Genomic DNA, 18688 nt, shown 5'->3' on the forward strand with positions numbered 1-18688 from the left:
AACATGTAGGCTCAAAACTCCAGTAGAGAGGCACGGGCAATGACTTTCTCAATAGACCACTAAAGCTCAGGAAATAATGCCAAGAGTTAATAAATGGGATGGCATCAAACTAAAAAGCAAAAACAAACAAACAAACAAAAAACAATTAGGAATGTAAAATCTTTGCTAGCTACTCTTCTGACAGAGGATTAATATCTATAATATATCAAGAATTCAAAAAACTTTATGCCAAAGTACCAAAAAAAAAAACCCTATTAATAAATGGGCAAATCAATTACATAGACACTTCTCAAAAGAAGCAATACAAATGGACAACAAATATATGAAAGAATGTTCAACATCTTTAGTAATTAGGAAAATGCAAATCAAAACCATGCTGAGATTTCATCTCACACTAGTCAATGGCAGCCATCAAGAATATAAATATTATGATAAATACTAGAGAGGATATGGATAAAAGAAACACTTTTCCACTGTTGTGGGACTGTAAATTAATATAACCACAGTGGAAATCAATATAGAGACTCCTCAAAAGACTAGTCACAGAACCCAGCTATATCATTTCTCAGTATTTATCTTGAAGAATTAAAGTCATCTTTATCTACAGCAATACATGCATACCTGGTTTATTGCAGCACAATTCAAACTAGCCAGACTAGGGAACCAGCCTAGGTGTCCATCAACAAATGAATGGATTAAGAAAACATGGCATATATATTTTGTCTTTAAATGACTGATGGGATTCAACAATGGAACTTTCTTTGAAGGAATGTTTCTTGACAAGTTAAACTCATTTAATAGACATTTTAGATATTTTATTTTTATTGGCTTTTGAGAATTGTGTTTTTCCAGAAATTTATTCTAAGTTTTTAAATTTATTTAAGGTGGGTTATTCTCTTAGCATATTGCAATGTTTGTAGTGTGTGTTAGCATGTCATGATGGCCCCTCTTCCATCCTTAATGCTGTTCATTTCTACCATCTCTATTTTTCTTGACCAGTACAGCTAAGGATCAATTTTTCAATCATTTCAAAGAACAAACTTTCAAGTCCATCGATTTTCTCTAATTTGTTTTCTAATTCATTAGTTTCTTTCTAATGTTTATTTTTAACCTTTATTGTACTTAGTTCGCTCTTCTTTTTCTAACTTTTTAAGGTGAGAACTTATATTATTTATTCACAAACTTCTCATTTTCTACAATAAGCATTTTAAGCCCTACATTTTCCTCTAAGGACTCCTTCACTTCACAAAATTTGTCATGTTGTATTTTCATTGTCACTCAGTTTGAAATATTTCCTAATTCCATTTGTTATTCCTTTTTTGATTCACAGTATATTTTAAGATGTATTGCTTAATTGCAAAATGTTTGGGAGATTTTCCAGATATCATTTTGTTATTGATCTCTAATTCAATTCCATTGTCAATAGAAAACCACTCTGTACTATTTTAATTCTTACAAAGTTATTAAGACATTTATAACCAACATGATGGCTCTGCATGTACTTTTCAACAAAACCCTATAAATGTCAAGAAGGCTGCACTGAAGAATAGTGTTGTTCACATCTTCTAAAGTCATGCTGAAGTCTTACCTACTTATTTCATTGGTTACTGGATTCATCCATTTTTCCCATGTTTCTGTCAATTTCTGCTTCATGTCTTTTCAATCTCTGTTATGGTATATAGCTATTTAGGATTATTCTGTCTTCTCAAGTGGCTCTTTAATAGTCATGAAGTGACTCTCTTTCTCCCTGGCTATACTTTAGTCTTAAATTTTGATTTAACTTATATCAGTATGAGCTCTTTGATGTTCTTGAGCTCAGTAGTTGCATGCTATATCTTTTCCTGTTCTTGTCTTTACATTTAAAACATTTGACCTTATTTTTAACATCCTATGACAACATCTGTCTTTTAATTAGTATACTTATGCCATTTGCATTTAATATAATTATTGATTTTGTTGGGTGTAAGTCTACCACATGGCTACTTGTAGTCTGTCTCCTTCAATTTCTGTTCCTTCATCCATGTTTTCTTTTGCATTGACAAAAGTTTTTATTTTTGTGCCAGGATACTTTCTTCTTTTTTAATATTTAAATATTTAATTGTGCTACATAAATTGTCAGTGATAAATGCATTCAGAGAAGGAAGTGATGGATAAGCCACTGATGCACAGCCTTGAGGTAAGGGGTATATTTCACAGTACCTGGAGATTGGAAGCTATTTCAAGTCAAGAAAAAACAGCCTCAGAGAATGGAAATGATTTAGGTGAGTAGAAATGCAACACAGACTGATTTTTTTTTAATTCTTTGAGCATTTTTAATTCTAAAACAAAAATAAACAAAAGCATGAAGTGAAATCAGCAGAGATCTATCAGAATCTGCTTCTGGAGGGTTCTTAGGTATGAGACCTGTACCCTCACAGTAGAGAATCTCTGGACACTTGGCAAAGGGTTTCATCTTAATTAAGTGGGAGATAGCGCCAATGGGTTTCTGTGAGCAGAAGAGCAAGATTTTACAGTGAGTATTTACAGAAGGTTGGCCTGGGAAAGTGTGAAGTGTGCACTAAAGAAGGGATGTGAGTGTCAAGGAAGCCCCCAGAGACCAGGTGAGCAGCCTGTGTCCCGTACCATGAAGGCGCTATGGAGAGGGAAAGAGGAGAAAAGAAGGGCTGATACATGGTGAAGAAAGCCGAATGGCCCAGCATGATCATTTTCTGGTTGAAGAGGATCAATGGGCATCTAAGTAAAGCTAGTTTAAAGCTTTTAGGAGTGAAGACTAGAGCTTTGGTTAACAGGGAATTTAAGGGCGAGGAAGAAGATGACTATGGTATCATGAGCTTAAGGAAATCCAATATGTAAAAGCTCCAATAAAGGTGAAAGTGTCAAATTATAGTTTGTATAGTGATTCAGGGTGGTTCCGGTGTCACGGAGTACAGACAGAGATAATTCCTCCCTCGCAATTGAAGTTACCTTATTTTGCTATGTCTGTTTCTAAGACACACGCGGGAACATATGTCCATACAACTTTTTCCTAAAATTGAGCTTTCAAAAAACATATTAGAATTCAGATGAGTAAAAAAAAAGACAATGAAGAATATGCTGAGCTTAGTGGTTGACGTTAACGAAGCTCTGGAAGTCACAGAATAAGGAGAATCAATTAGGATGAGAATGAAGGAAGACTGCAGAGCCAGCTCAGAGGTGTTACTGCTGCCTCTGATGCCTTCCCTGGCCACCCAAGTCTGGGTACTTTCTTGAGCCACACTGGCTGAATCAACACCATACTTCATGTGTAATGCAGGGACCTTAGAATAGAACGATTCCATTTATACAACAGCCCATACTTCATGACACTGTTGCCATATATTTCACTTTTAAATATGTCATAAACCCTAAATAATTATTCTTGCTTTAAACAACCAATTAAATTCTAAGAAATCCTGCACACTTAGCAATTTAAGTGGTCTTTAGTTTAGATCTGAATTTTCATTTAGATCCATTTGTTTATATAGTTTATATAGTTTTTTCCTTAGCATTTCTTGGAGCTCAGGTCTTGCATATGTTTGGGTTGAGAACTCCAGATAGATTTTTTTTTTCTTTCAGCAGCACTATAAAGATATCTCCCTACTGTCCTCTGGCTCTGCAATTTCTAATGGGAAGTTGACTGTCATTGTGCTTATCATTGCTGTCTGTACCTAGTGGCATTTTTCTCCAGTTACTTTTGAGACTGAACTTGGTCTTTGGTTTTTAGCAGTTGTACTATAAGGTGTTCCATGTCTGTATTCATTTTTAATCCTTTCCTGCTACAATGTTGCTAAGCTTTCTGAGTTTGTGTACTGCTATTTTGATAAAATTTAAAAATTTTAAAAATTCTCTCTAATTCTGCCTCTCTCTCCTTCTAAGACTCTGATTGCATGTATACCAGGGTGTGCAAACCTGTCTCTCAGGCCATCAATGTTCTGTTTATTTTATCCATTTTTTTTCCTCTTTGGACATTAGTTCAAATGATTTCTGTTGAGATATCTTCAGGTTCACAGATGTGTGCAGTCTGCTGTTAATATCATCCAATTAATTTTGTATTTAGAGGATTTTTAAGCTCTAGATTTCCCATTTAATATTTTTAATTTCCAAAGTTTTCTGAAACACCCTCTCTTCCTTCATTGCATCCATCTGTTCCTGACCATTTTTTAATATATTTACTCATATTTTTAAAAAGATCCTTGTCTGCTACATCCAACATCTGGGTCATTTGTTTCAGCCTTTGGGTCTTTTACTATTGACTGATTTTTCCCTTGACTATGAAGCACATGTTCCCATTTCTTTACATGTCTTTTATTTCATTGTCAAGTGGATGCTGTGGTAAGACTGACTTGGAACCCTGATATCTTCCCCTAAAGAGTGTTGGTTTATTCTAGCATGCAGTTAAACTGCTAGCAGGTAAACTTCAACTTGTGGAGGCTTGGTTTTCTGCCTTGTCAGGAAGAATCTACTTTGGTTTGCTTTGGTTTCTTTTAGTTTTAGCGTTAGTCCTTAGGCAAATCCCTTTTCCTGGGACATCATTTTACTTCTAAGCTGTGACCCTTCTGGCATTCCCATGGAAATCCCGCGGAGTGTACCATACTTCTCTAATTTGTCAGGATTCCAATTACAAACTTGACTTCTGCATGGGGGACTGAATTTCTTTAAGCTTTTCAAGCTTAAAACTCCCTGAGCTCCTTGTCATCGTCCCTGCCCTTCCACGGGTATTTCAAGGATTGGTCAAGGATCTAAATGGTGTGTGTGCATACCCATAGTCTGAAGGTTCCCTTTGTGACTTCTTCCTGTTTTGGGATGTTCCTCCTCAATTTTCAGTCGCTTTGACAATTCCAAACTCGATCTGCTGACTCTCCAGGTCATTAATATTGAAGCTCCCATGAGGGGAATTCATCTTTCCTAAGGATGGGAAAGGGTTTCTAACTGTGAGCTAAAAATCCAAAGACTATAAAAAGCATTTCTGCATGGCTAAAAGCACCATAAATAAAGTCAAAAGACAAACTTCAAATTGACGGAAAACTTTTGCATTATGACAAAATGATCCTTCCTGTAGAAAGTACTCTAAAAACTTGATGGACAAAATACCAAAACCCTGTGGAGAAAAGGGAAAATGACGAGAACCAGCAATATGTGAACTATATGTTACAGTGACCCCCCTCACAGCTGGAAAACCGCCTGTAGTCACTCTGTTTAGAGCAATGTGGAGACAGCACTTCTCACCTGCCAAACCCAGAACTCAAAAGGCACAAAAATGGATGCTGCGGAGGAGACTGACAAAACAGACATTGCCAATGCCACCCTTTCCCTTTTGTGGAGTTTCAGGGTTTCAATCTTTATCTCTCACTGAGAAAGGGGAAAAGGTTCCCCATTACAGGACTTCCAAGCAGCATTCAGAGGGAGGGAGCCTCATATTTCTCTGAGGGGGAATTTGGCAATGTCTATCCAAACTACAAATGCACTTATCTTTAGACCCAGCAATTACATCTCTAGAAACCTGCCTAAAACTTACAATTTCAACAATGCCAAAATTTATATACATAAAGTTTTTCATTGTAACATTATTTATAGTTACAAAATTGAGGGGGGGGACTGAACACATAATTGAATACATAGGATAGACAGTGAGCAAGCCAAGTTATATCCACACACTACATTGCTCTGCAGTTTTTAAAAATAAATAAGGTTGATCACTATGAACTTATTGGAGTGATTTGCAGGACATACTGTTAAGTGAAAAAAAAATAGAGAGTAACACAGTGTTCTATCCTCCACAGGAGAAAGAAGGAAATGTGAGGAGACATATATGTGTCTGCTCATTTATGGGCAAGAAATCCAGAAGGGATAAACCAGAAACTAAAGAAACTTGCCACTTAGCTGAGGAAAAAAGGAAAGAGATGGAAATGGAGTGGCTAGGGTGAGAAAGGACCTCTAGGTCCCTGAAGAGTAGTACTCTCTGTATAGCAAACTTAGCGATGTTTCACATAGCCAAGAAAACTCAGGTGGATGTAGGGGAACTCAAAGTGGAATACACCAATAGGAATGTGTTACAAATAAATAGCATAGGGCTAGGGCTGTGGCTCAGTGGTAGAACGCTTGCCTACCACATGCGAGGCCCTGAGTTTGATCCTCAATACCACATAAAAATAAATAAATAAAATAAATATATTGTGTCCAACTACAACTAAAAAATAAATATTAAAAAACCCAAATGAATAGCATAATCATGCTGACAGGGGGAAGAAAAAAATAATGAAAGATACTTTGGCAATGCTGCTTGGAAGGATAGAGTCACAGTGGAAAATCCCGTATTCCAGCTAGCAAACGTGTCTCTCACAGGGGCATGAGCTGGCGATTCTGAAACTACTTCATGTGCATGCCAGGATGAGCAGATAAGAAAGCGGGGAATAGACAGTAAAAGCCAGGTTTCCACTTTCCCAGAGAAAGCGGTCACAGAGAGGACAGGAGGTAGGTGATGAGCCCTTTGCCCTGGACACAGAGCCATGAGCACAGCTCATGATTCTAATGTATGTGACTTCACAGACACACAGGTTGACTTCCCAGCTTTGGACAGTCCCCAGCAGTGACAGTGCTGTGACCATACATTGGTTTTTAAATACCATTCTCCAAGAGAAGGACCCAGGGCTCCCTGGAGACACGATGGATTACAGGGCTGGCAGGAATGCTGCATAAAGAGCCCCAAAGTGAGAAGATGATCAAAAAAGGCAGGGGCACCTCCATACTATTAAATTAGAACACAAAGTGCAAGATGAATATCTATGGATACATATTGATGCAAATAATAGTGGAATACATAAATAATTGGGGGAGAAAGAACACCTCTTGGTTCCAGTTAATAAATGTGGTAGGAAGGAGGAAAACAGAAAATCCTTGGTGGGCGAACACGAGGGGGGTTGACCCAGAAAGATCCACTGACGGCTGCTAAAAATAATGGGTGGAAGTTTGAAGAAAAATAGATATTTGCCATCTGCCTAGTCAGAGCCCTGTCCCAACTTTGCCCTGGGTGACTGTGATCCGGGAGGAAGCCGTCCTCAGGCTGAAGGCAGGTCTGACTCGATGGACCCAGGGGTCCCTTCTAGCCCCATGACTCCCTCGGTGTCTTGATCAGACTATGACTTCTTTCCCTGTCCCTTACCTTTACCTCCATTTCCTCCTTTCTCTTCCATTCCCTTCTCAAAACTTCTCTAGAAAGAGGATTTAGGGCTTTCTCTGTGAGAGACAGATGGAGAGAGTTGGAAGTGGGAAACAACAGGGGCCTCAGCCTGCCTTGGATCTCCCTCTTGTCCTCTCCTGGGCGAAGACCATCACCTACTCCTTCTTGGGCCACCATGTAACTAACCAGGACATCACCCTTTCCCTCTCTCAGGAGAGACAGGATTTGAATCTGATGGCTCACTGAGTAAAAGGAACATGTTCCACATCCAGGACTTTCAAGCACCAGTCAGCAGAGAGGAAGCCTCAGTTCTGCACAAAGCGGCCTCTGCACAGGCAGCTGATGTGTTCTGAAGACACAAAAAGGTCCCCTCTCTCAGGCCAGCTTCCCTGCACGCTCTGCCCGGAGAGTGAGAAGATGCATCAAGCTCAATGCAAACTGTGAGCTCAGGGATTTGGGTTCTAATCCTTTCTCCTGTCTTTGATGATCAGAATCTGGAACAAAGTTCTTGACATTTCTGAGCCATGAGATTTTTTTTTTTTTTTAAATACCCGCCATTCAGGTTGTTGTATTGGTTTTTAGAAATTGAACAAATGCAGATTATTGGAAATGTAACTTTCTAATAACTGGCTACTACCACTCTGTCCCCCACTCCTACCCTTAAATTCTCCATGGAATACGAGCAAATCAACTCTGAACTTTCTCTGGGTTCACCCACAACAATATGTTCCAGCTCCCTCTGCATCTACCAGCTACCCCCTGACCAAGGCTCTTAAGGACTGATTGAAGAATGTTCCAATGGCCTTTTTCCTCCACAAGCACCATGAATGTGCCTCCAGCTATCAACACAGACATCTTGGATTTTCCACAAATGAGAACTTAGATGAACTCCCAAGCCCAGCCAAATGAGCTAAGTGAAGATACTGTTGCTACAAAGACCGCCGTTTCAAAAGCACTGTGGTTTTAATTATGTTTTAAAGATCTAAATCAAGAGCTTTAAAGTCATGCACACTCAAAGAGTAGTCAGGTCGTACACTGGCCACAACAATAACAACTGTAGATGACAGGAATTTTTCTAAATAGAAGGCAGAATGTTCCATTTCTGATCATCTTATTGCCAGTCTCCACCAAATCCCCATTCACATCTAGAGCCCTGAATAAGGAACAAGCCCCTGGGTAGTGGGGAGCAAGCCAGCACACTCCCCTGGATTTCCAGGAAAATTCGTGGTGCTCGTTGACAAGCCCCTTCCCCTTCCCTTGCCTTGTGATTCAGTCTGGCAGGGTGCTGAGGGTATCCTGCTTCAGGTGGCTGTAAGAGACCCTTCCCAGGGGACTCTCACACATGAGTGAGTAGACAGACGGGTGGGAGAAGGTTCCAGGAGATGAAACAGACACGACTCCGCCCCTGGTTGACTGGCTGTTTTCAGCCATCCGCTGCCTCATCCTCTTCTGACTTCCGTCACGCATATTTGAAAATAAAGTCATTGGCTAAACGTATTGATTACTGATCACCTTTTTCTAGACAAATTTTCTCTGTAGAATGACAGAAGTCCCTACCAGGGTGTTCTCAATGTTATGAGCCATGGGTCATTGTTCCCCCTCCCCCACCAAAGGGAAAGTGATGCAGCAGCCTTGATGAGAGGGGGTTTGCAGACAATTTTGGAAAACTGGAGATGCATGCTTCCAGGGAATCAAGGGAGAGCTTGCTCCATAGCCACCAGCAACCCCAAGGGCAATCCTTGGCCCCATTTTGAGTGACACTCTGACTCCAAGGGGGAAATGCATTCTCAGAGGAGTGCAAGCTCATATTCTTTGGTGGGGACCAGGTAGTTCCTCCAGAATAAGTTAGGTTCTAGAATGTTCTTTGAAGGCTGACCCAACTTCTCTAAAGTGAAATGTGCTTTTGAAGAAAATTCCAGAGGATTACTGAAGAGCTGAGGAGAAAAGCATATTTCTGAAGCCCATTCATATTTTTTTTGCCTCTTTTATTTAAAGATTCTGAACTAAATCACAGGGTTATTTTTAGGGGAATGTGGAATTCCAATGAAATCACCGTTCCTTGGATAGCACCCAAAGACTATTGTCCAGACTCTGTTTGGGCCAGATGTTCAAATGCTAAACAGAATCATTTTATTTCATGATGCTCCAAAATAATACAGGTGGACAGATGCCAGTCTATAGCTAGCTGAGCAAAAAACTGGGCCAGAAATATACACTAGAATATAGAAGTGCACATTCTTTCTCTAACTTTGCAGGTTTTATCTTAGTAACTATTTCATTTTGCCTTGGGCTAAAACTAGATGTGACCTAGCTCAGGCAGGAGCCTTGCTTAACAATGTCTGCAGTCTTCCCACACCCCTAGCCCTAGAAAATCCAGCTCAACGATACTTAATTGCAATGACCATAAAAATGGTTACATCAATGGCAGTAACTAAAAGAATTAACATGAGCGTAAGACTTATAGCTTTTTAAAATAGTTTTTTACATGTTTCATCTCATTACATCCATGCAGCAAGTTTGTATTACACTCATTTTTCTTATCCCAAATTATAAAGGAGAAACTACATCTCAGAAGTGGGAAATCCTCATTGATTCTAAAACCCTCATTTTTTCCCCACCACTCTACATGCCTAATGTTTATTTTATACTCAGAAAACATCCATGTGTGTGTAAAGGTTTTCTTCTCTCCGAACTACAAAACAGACACTTAGGAAAAAATAAACAACTCCTCTGGTAGGGAAAAATTATAGGTAGAAAATATACTTCTGAATGTTTCATTAGTTCCAATGAGCATCCAATACTATGCTGAAATAGAATTAAAGCAGATATTTTACAGTGGATCTATTTTTCTAGTATGGATAACATGAACATATGAAAAGAATATGATGGATTCCTGAATATAGAATGTTGGAGAATGTTTTAGCAAAATAAGCATGGAGAGATTTAAACCCTGATATGGTGCTGGGAAAGTACAATTTGGTTCAACATTTGTAGAGAACAATTTGGCAGTATATAAAGTCTAAACACTGCACTATTGAGGATTCAGTAGGGCACAGTCCATAATTACTGAAAAACAAGAAGCGTCGGAATCCAATGCAGTCATGTTCTTTTGGCATAAAAGGGCATTACACTATATTATTAAGTGGAAATATTGGTTTAGAAAAAATATATATAGTTTGTTTTGAAAAATGTATATCTTAATACTAATCTTGAATCATTTTTTATTTGGGATGCTGTATTTGTTATCTATGTCTATGCAACAAATTATTTCCAAATTCAGCATCTTAAAATTAAAAAAAAAAAAGACTCATATGTTACACATTGTGTCTCGGGGGTCAAGAACCCAGGCCTGGCTGGGTGCTTTTGGCTCAGGCTGTCACGTGAGCTGTAGTCAAGTTGTTGACTGTCCCAGTCCTTGTGGGCTCTGAAGAACTGACTAGGGCTAGAGGACACTCTCACAGGATCATTCACAGAACTTTGGGTAAGAAGTTTCAGTTCCCTGCTACATCGGCTGTTCATGACATGGTTTTCCCCAGGATGAACTATGGAAGAGAGAGGGAGAGAGGAAGAGGTAGAGAGAAGAATAAAAAGAAAGACAAGAGGAAGACAGAGAGAGAGGAGGAGGAAGAGAGACAAAGATAGAGAAACTAAGGCACAAGCCACAGTATCTTTTATAACCCGCTCTCAGCAGACACCCTCTCCTCTGTGTGCTCTCTTACTCCCACAGACCAACCTGTGTACAATGTGGGGACGATACAAGGGTTTGACTATCAGGAGGAAAGATCTCTGAAGGCCATCTTGGATCCTGGCCATTCTGGCCCACCATGATTCACATTCCTCCAAACACACATTCACACCTTCCCACGAGGGTTTTATACCACTGTAGCATTGGCTCAAATTCCAGAATCTCATCATCTAAACCCAGTCAAGTGCTATTCCTCACATAGGATTCCTCTTGCTTTGAACTAAAGAGGCAAGTTACCTGTCTCCACATGGCCAACGTATAGTGGTGGGACAGGACAGGATAACTGCTCTTGTTCAAAAAGAAGGAACATAGGCATTAGTGGTCTATAGAAATTCTGAAATCATGGAAGAACTCAAAAGTCATAGTGGTCTTTTTGCAAAGGACCAGATTGTTGTCCATTCCTCAGAAGGTATTAATAGTAGCATCAGCCAGTACTTTTCCAAAATAACTAAATTAGCATTATATCCAACTAAATGGAGATTGGGGACATCTTAGGATGCCAATGGCCACAAAACATAACTAAAGGTTTGGTCCCAATTCCCTAGTTACAGAAAAGAGGATCTGATTGGTCCAGGCTGATCTAACAATGATCATCTCTGCTCCAATCAAAATGGACACCAAGTAGCATAAACATGACTCCTGTGCTGAGGAATGTGGAAAGCACATCTACGATGAAAACAGTGTACGGAATTTCACTAGGTGGGGGAAGAAGAGGGATAGCCTCTCAGGTCATAGAACTTCTGGGCAAGTCCACAGAGTTTTCACAGCAGGCATTAAATGAGTCTGTCTCATTAAATCAGTGGGATTTTATCTGTTGATATAAAAAATAAAAAAGTTTTGTTTTTGTTTGTTTGTTTGTTTTTTAATTAAAACAATCTGAACTCAGCCAGGCAACTTTCCCTAGTTAGGCCTCACTCCTACTTGAACTCAGGGGAAATTTATTCTCTACGGCTCTTGGCTCCACCCCTGGGCTCTTGGTTCCTCCTTCTGAGGCATCCTTCCTTTTTCTTATAAGGCAGCATGTATTCATGGCTGGATGCTTTTCTCAGTCTGCTTCCTGACGGCAGAAGCTTGGTGGCTCACAGGCTCTATTCATTTTGTACTGTCTCAGCCCCTGCCAGCATGAGCTGAAAGAGGCTTGGCTGATACAATTCTTTTAAAAACTTTGTGCGTCTCCTGTGAATCTTTGTGGAGGTTCAATCAATTAGACAAGAGCCACATCACAAGTCTCTTTGACATTACACCATTGATGTATGAATAAGGCTTCAGATAGTGGCCTTAACCCTCCTAGAAGCTCTATAGTTGGAGAGGGTCTGTGAAACATATCTTTAATCTCTTCAAAGGGCCTTTTGCCTGGCTGAAGACCAACCTTTGACGCTTCTCAGCTTTTTAGAAGAGTTTACACAAAGGGCCTTTTGCTTGGCTGAAGACCAACCTTTGACGCTTCTCAGTTTTTTAGAAGAGTTTACACTCACACCTTGGGCTTTATCTTTAGACCATACATTTCTGGGAGTGCCCTAGATTATATTTTTGCTTTGAAGCCATTTAAAAAATTAACATTGTTTCTACTGGTTAAATTGTATCTTCCAAAAAGACATTTTAAAGTACTAATTCCCACTACCTGTGAATGTGACCTTCTTGGCAATAGGGTCTTTTCCTATGGCATCAAGTTAATTAGGGTAGGCCCTGATTCAATATGACTGTGGTGTCCTCATAAGAAGAGACACCAGGGGCGCAAATGCACAGGGGGACAGTCATGAGGGGTAACAACAGGACAGCAACCTGCAAGTCAAGGAGAGAAGCCTCAGGGAAACCAACTCTGGACCTCAATCCTGAACTTCCAGCTCCCAGAACTATGAGAAAATAAATTCCCAGTGTTTAAGGCCGTCAGCCTGTGGCACTTCGCTAAGGCAGCCTGACCTGAGACACCAACTTTCTGAAAATATCTTGTTATTACCCAATATGTATTTACTAATCTTCTTTTAAAAAGTATATTTGAAAATTATTTTGTGATATATATACCAATGTATACAGAGCCATTATATTTGCTTCTATTCAGAATGTACTTAGATTTGTTTTCTAATCTTTTACTGAGAGGACTGACACCACTTTTATTTCACGTTGTAGCCCATTCTAAACCTAATCCCTACCTTCCAAGGGTGGGAGCTGGAGGGATTTCTGCCTTTCCAGGATGGAAATGCATCAAAGCTTCCTCTCCATGGTTTACTGTGGACTGAACCAAGAGATCATATTGTGAAGTGTTGTTTTCAAGGAATTACCAGATCAATGCAGTCCCAGATCAAAGCGCTAATCTTCCAGGGTCAGGGAGTGGGCTACTATACTGAGCCAAATTAGAGACAAAGGCCATATCACAATTAATGGGAAGCAGATTGGGAAGCAATCCTGGAAAAGTTCTCCAGCCAAGGATCAGCAGTAGGAACTCCTGAAGCAGCTCTGAGGACACGCTTTCTGGGCTGTTTTTTGCAACCCCTCTGATTATACGAACTTCTGGCCACTTATTTATCTTCTTTGCTTCGTCTTCCATGGTGATTTGAAAAATGAGTATCCTGTGTTCAGTATTCATGTTAGTTTTCAATTTAATGAAATATATACTTTAATCTGAGTTCATCTAATATCACAGTCAGAATAAAACAAGACCTTTCAACTACCCTGTGATTAAAATAAGAATTTCAGCATGTCTTCACTTTACTTTTCCTCTTACCTTTAAAAATAGGATAGATCCAATCTATTGCAGAACCAGTTACTCAAGTTTTTTTTTAATTCATTATTTTAAAAAAACTTTTTAGCATCTATATTAATTTTGTCATTATTGAAAAAAAACACATATATTGAACCTTATTATTGACTTGATTTTGATTCTTGTAAATGTCCTATGGAGTAGGTTTTTGAGTAATTTTTTAGAAAAGCCATGTGAGTGAAACTGCGTCTGATCACTCTTTTTGAGTAAACTATCACTCTCAGTCTGTTGCTTATATGATATTCTCTATTCTGGATTTCAGGGTTTTTCCACTAACATCTGGGATGTTTATACACTAAGGAAATATTTTCCATTATGGCTGTGATGATGATCGTCTCTGCTCCCTTCATCTGGACATTTCAGGGTACGTGCCACCCCTAGGCTGGCTCTGCCGCAGTTTCACTCTGTGTCTATTTTCTTCTCTTGCTGTTTTAGCTCTGGCTCTCCTACAGTCTCAGGAGGCTAGTTTACATATTGCCTTTTCTTTTTTCTTTCATTCTTTCTTTTTCTTTATTATTTTCTTCTTTTTTTGATACCAGAGACTGAATCTAGGGGTGTTTAACCACTGAGCCACATCTCAAGCCTGTTTTTATTTTTATTTATAGACAGGGTCTCACTAAGTTTCTTAGGGCCTCAGAAAGTTGCAATCCTCCTGCCTCAGCCTCCAGAGCTGGGATTACAGGTCTGCTCCACCATACCCAGATACCCTTGCCCTTTCTCCATTGTTATACAAACTTCTGCCATTTATTCATCTTCTTTGTCTTCCATGTACTTCTCCAAGTACAGCATTTTTGCTTCGATAAAATTCTTCTCTAATATTTGGCTGGTTTCATGTGTGATAAGGCCAGGGGACATGCAGCTACTTGCACCCATCTGATTGTGCCCTTGTGGTCTGGCAGAGCCTCAGCTCAGATGGATGCCTGGAGGGCGAACTGATTTGCAAGCCCACAGCTCTGCTTCCAGCAGGTTCTCACCCAGTGTGACTCTGTTCCACGAGGAACCGCGGGCTGCTTCCAGGACTCTTCTGCCTCTAGAGTATTTTCTGAGAGAACATCCGTCCCCAGGCATTGCCTACCCTCTCCGTGCTGGGAAACCAGACAGTGTAATTGATATAAAAAGAGAGGAACCAGAGCAGGAGAGTTGCAGGCACCCAATTCTGACCCCTGGGTACCTAATTCCTGTGCAGAGGGAGAGCAGGGGCCTGGTTCTGGCTACAGCATGCTAAGCCCTGGACACAGAGCCAAGACAGACATCGGTTGAGCAAAGCCTTCGCCTAGGGTCTCCTGGCTATTTATGCTGGGTCAGAGGACAACTGGACTTTGCTGGGTGGGGTTACCTTTCCTCAGACCAACCCTGCCAGTATTGCACATGATGGATATTCCCTCTGGATTCCCACCAGCGTTTATACAAAGGATGATGTTTTGCAGATTCATAGGAAAAAGGGTACTTGAAACTAAGACGATGCTAATCTTTACGTTAACTGATAAACCTTTTCCCCCAGAGAGCAATATATTTGTCATTCATGTGGAACAATGACTTTTCAATTCAATAAGGGTTTAAAAATCACCCCACTCGTCACCTCCCACGGCAGCCGAATGACGCTGGTAGATGGATGGTAAAAGACACGCAGGGGTTAAACAGGGGTGCTGGCCCCAGAGCTCAGGCTGCCCACGCTGGCCCTTCCCAAGCCTGTAATTAAGCTGACTCAGCCTCTGCTAAATTTAGCAGCTAGCTCACCAGCTAGGAGGGCCTCAAACACGAGTCAAAAGGAAGAAATACAACATGATTGATCTTTACCTTGTAATAAATTCTGGCCACCAAACCCCGCTGAAGAACCCTCTCGCGGAAATTCACGGCCTTCAACAGAAAAGCGAGGTTACCAATCGCATCCGTATTAAATGCCAGGAAACTGGAAGAGAAATACAATGGCCACCGTTATTATTTTGGTTTCACCAAAGAATTTCATTTGAAAGAAATCGTGTTTTCCATTTTTTTTTCTTCTCCATGGAGAAAGCAGTGTAAATACACATCCTCTCCCTGTCCCTTCTCTCACTGATTATACATGTGTTTCTTTTTAGTATTTTTCTGATAAATGGTTGGTTCTAGTTTATTCTACGTTTTTGTTTTGTGGTATAGAGGTTATTTGGTTTTCTATTCTTACCATTAACTACTGTGGTATAAGTAATGTTCAATACTTGGTAGAGTCTATATTAACAGCTATATAATTTATATCAGGTGATAATATATTCAATCATTGATAAGTAAATATTGCAATTGAATATGAACAATCAAATATATATGTCTAGGTCACAAAGCATAACATTTATAAAATACATTACATATCAGGATCTGTGATAAGTATTGGCTGCTAATTTTTTGATAGTCTAAAAATTCTCAGATGTGGAGTTATTATCCAACTTATAGCTTGTTATGGTTTGGATATGAGGTGGCCCCCAAAAGCTCCTGTGTGAGACAATGCAAGAAGGTTTAGAAGAGAAATAGTTGGGTTACGAGACCCTTAACCCAATCAGTGAGTTAATCCCCTGATAGGGATTACTGGGTGGTAACTGTAGGCAGGTGGGGTGTGGGGGAGGAGGTGGGTCACTGGGATGTGCCTCTGGGGTATATATTTTGTTGTAGCGAGGAGAGCTCTCTCTCTCTCTCTGTTTCCTGGTGCCATGTTCCTCCAACATGCTCTTCCAACTTGATGTCCTCCCTTACCTCCAGCCCCAAGGATGGAGTCGGCCATCTACAGACTGAGACCTCTAAACCGTAACCCCTCAAATAAACTTTTCCTCCTTAAAATTGTCCTTGTCAGGTCTTTTGTTCATAACAGAGAAAAAAAAAAGCTGACTAGAACATATCTCAAGAAACTGAGGCTCAGAAATATGGAGTAACCTGGTGAGAGCACAAAGGCAGAACACCATCAAGCTCGGCTCTATCCTGGGGAGCACCGGTATTTGAGGGAGAGGAGCCCTCCAGGGCTTGGGCAAGGGCAAGTTAATGATTCATGGTGAGACTGTCAGTAGGGCATGGTGGCACATGCCTGTAATCCCAGCAGCTCGGGAGGCTGAGGCAGGAGGACTGCAAGTTCAAAGCCAGCTTCAGCAACTTAGTGAGGCCCTAAGCAACTTAGCAAAGGACCCTGTCTCAAACTAAAATATAAAAAAAGAGCTGGGCTGTGGGGCTGTGGAGCTGTGGGGCTGTGATTGAGCACTCCTTGGTTCAATCCCTGATACCAAAAAAGGAAATAAAAAAGAATGATGTTACTTTCTTCATCAGGTAGTAATTTCCACTCTCCCCATTTGGCAAATTAAGAAACAGAGTCACAGGGAGTTAAAAGGTTTAATCACAAACAGACTCAAAACTGTCACCCCATGAGATTTTGCCCATCAACTCTGCCTTTTGGGCTAATTTTGTGGCCTTCCCCCTGAACCTTGCAGATAACTTCTATAGAAAGGTGAGGGGTTAGTTCACGTAGGGTCCCCAGAGCACAGCCACATCTGGCCCTCCCTTTCTCCCACATTCTGGGGAAGTGAATTATTATTATAGTACCCAAATAACTTAGGTTCCCAGTCATTAAAAATTAAAGACTCAAGTAGCTGTTGTTGACAATCAGAGGCAGGAGAGAAACTTCAAGAAGCACTTCTGAGACACTATTGATACAGTGCTTTGGAGAACGCCAAATCCTGAATTAATAATCACCCATTTAGACAGGGAAGGCAAGTAGAAGTTATTTATGTGCAGTTATCAGGAAATTCAAATTACTGTTTGTGAATGCTTATTTTAAATCTGGGCTTCAGACGGTTGAGTTTCTGCTTGTCTATTTCTCAGAAGGCAGAAAGAACTCTTAGTTAATTGAAAAGCAAGCTTTAGTCTTTCTGGGACTGTCACTATGAGACCTAGAGGCTGTCAGTGCTGTTGTTAGGACTGCCTTTGTGTCTTGGGATGCTCACTGCACGCCAGCATTTGCCTACCTGAGGTTACAAACTGCTGTGCGACAGGCTCTCGCCTACTGGGCCCTCCGAGTCCTGTGTCAGGCCCAACCACACATGCAGCCCTAGGAACTCGTCTAGTGTGAAAAATAGGAATATAGCTAAAGGCAACCTCCTCGTCACTGTGTTTTATAAGGAGGTGAAATGACTCTATATTTAAATAAAATTTAGATTATATGCAAATGCATATTATGGGTCATGAGGGAAATGCAAATGAAAGCCACAGTGAGGTCGCAATATGCATAAACCAGGATGACTAATGACACGGACATCCAATGTCACTAGGGATGTAGAGAGACTGGAGCCTCACACCTCTGCCATGGCAAAGCCCTTCAGGAGAAATTCTCTCCATTTCTCATACAGCTAAACAAATACCTATGCTATAACTAGTGATTCCACACGTATTTGCCCAAGAGAGACAAAACAAGTGTTCACAGAGGCTTACTAGAGGTGTCCATGGCTGTTCTACTTACTGTACTGGAACACCCAGTGGGAACATTTCAGGTGTCTACTCATCATGAGAGAATAGAAAACAAATCCCAGAGAATCCATGAAGTAAAATACCACTCCTCATCAATCAAAAGGACAAAGACACGTGATACCATAGAGAATCTCCAAAAGGATCTTGCGGGGTTCCTGAGCCCACTGCAAAGGAGGTCAGACTCTATGCTCCCCTTATGTGAACTTCTAGGACAGGAAAATCTCACCTGCAATGGGAAAATATCAGAGTGATGGCTTCATTTGGAGTGGTGGTCATTGACTGAGAGGTACAGAGAGAACTTTCTGGAGTGATCAGTGATGAACTAGCCCTTAACAGGAGTGTTGGTTCCAGAGAGGTGTGCATTTATCAAAACTCAGTGAATGCAGAACAAATGTACATTTCACTGCATGTAAATTTTCTGCAGAAGAACAAAGAGAACCACAGCCAAATGTTGAATTTGAGTGAATGATGTCCCTGCTGGATTATTTAGAGATCTGGCCATGCCTGCAGGTTA

At 40.4% G+C, this 18688-nt stretch overlaps 1 protein-coding gene across 5 annotated transcripts in view; it reads right to left on the bottom strand.

The window, feature by feature from the left end:
* Acoxl (acyl-CoA oxidase like) overlaps nt 1-18688 on the bottom strand; it is a 326857-nt gene that overhangs the window by 79253 nt on the left and 228916 nt on the right. For all 5 annotated transcript variants that reach the window (XM_071601826.1, XM_071601823.1, XM_027952093.3 and 2 more), the window contains one exon: nt 15496-15607. In XM_071601826.1, coding sequence (XP_071457927.1) covers nt 15496-15607 — 112 coding nt within the window. The remainder of the gene's footprint in view (nt 1-15495; nt 15608-18688) is intronic.

Source organism: Marmota flaviventris, chromosome 14 (assembly GCF_047511675.1).
Source record: "Marmota flaviventris isolate mMarFla1 chromosome 14, mMarFla1.hap1, whole genome shotgun sequence".
NCBI lineage: Eukaryota > Metazoa > Chordata > Mammalia > Rodentia > Sciuridae > Marmota > Marmota flaviventris.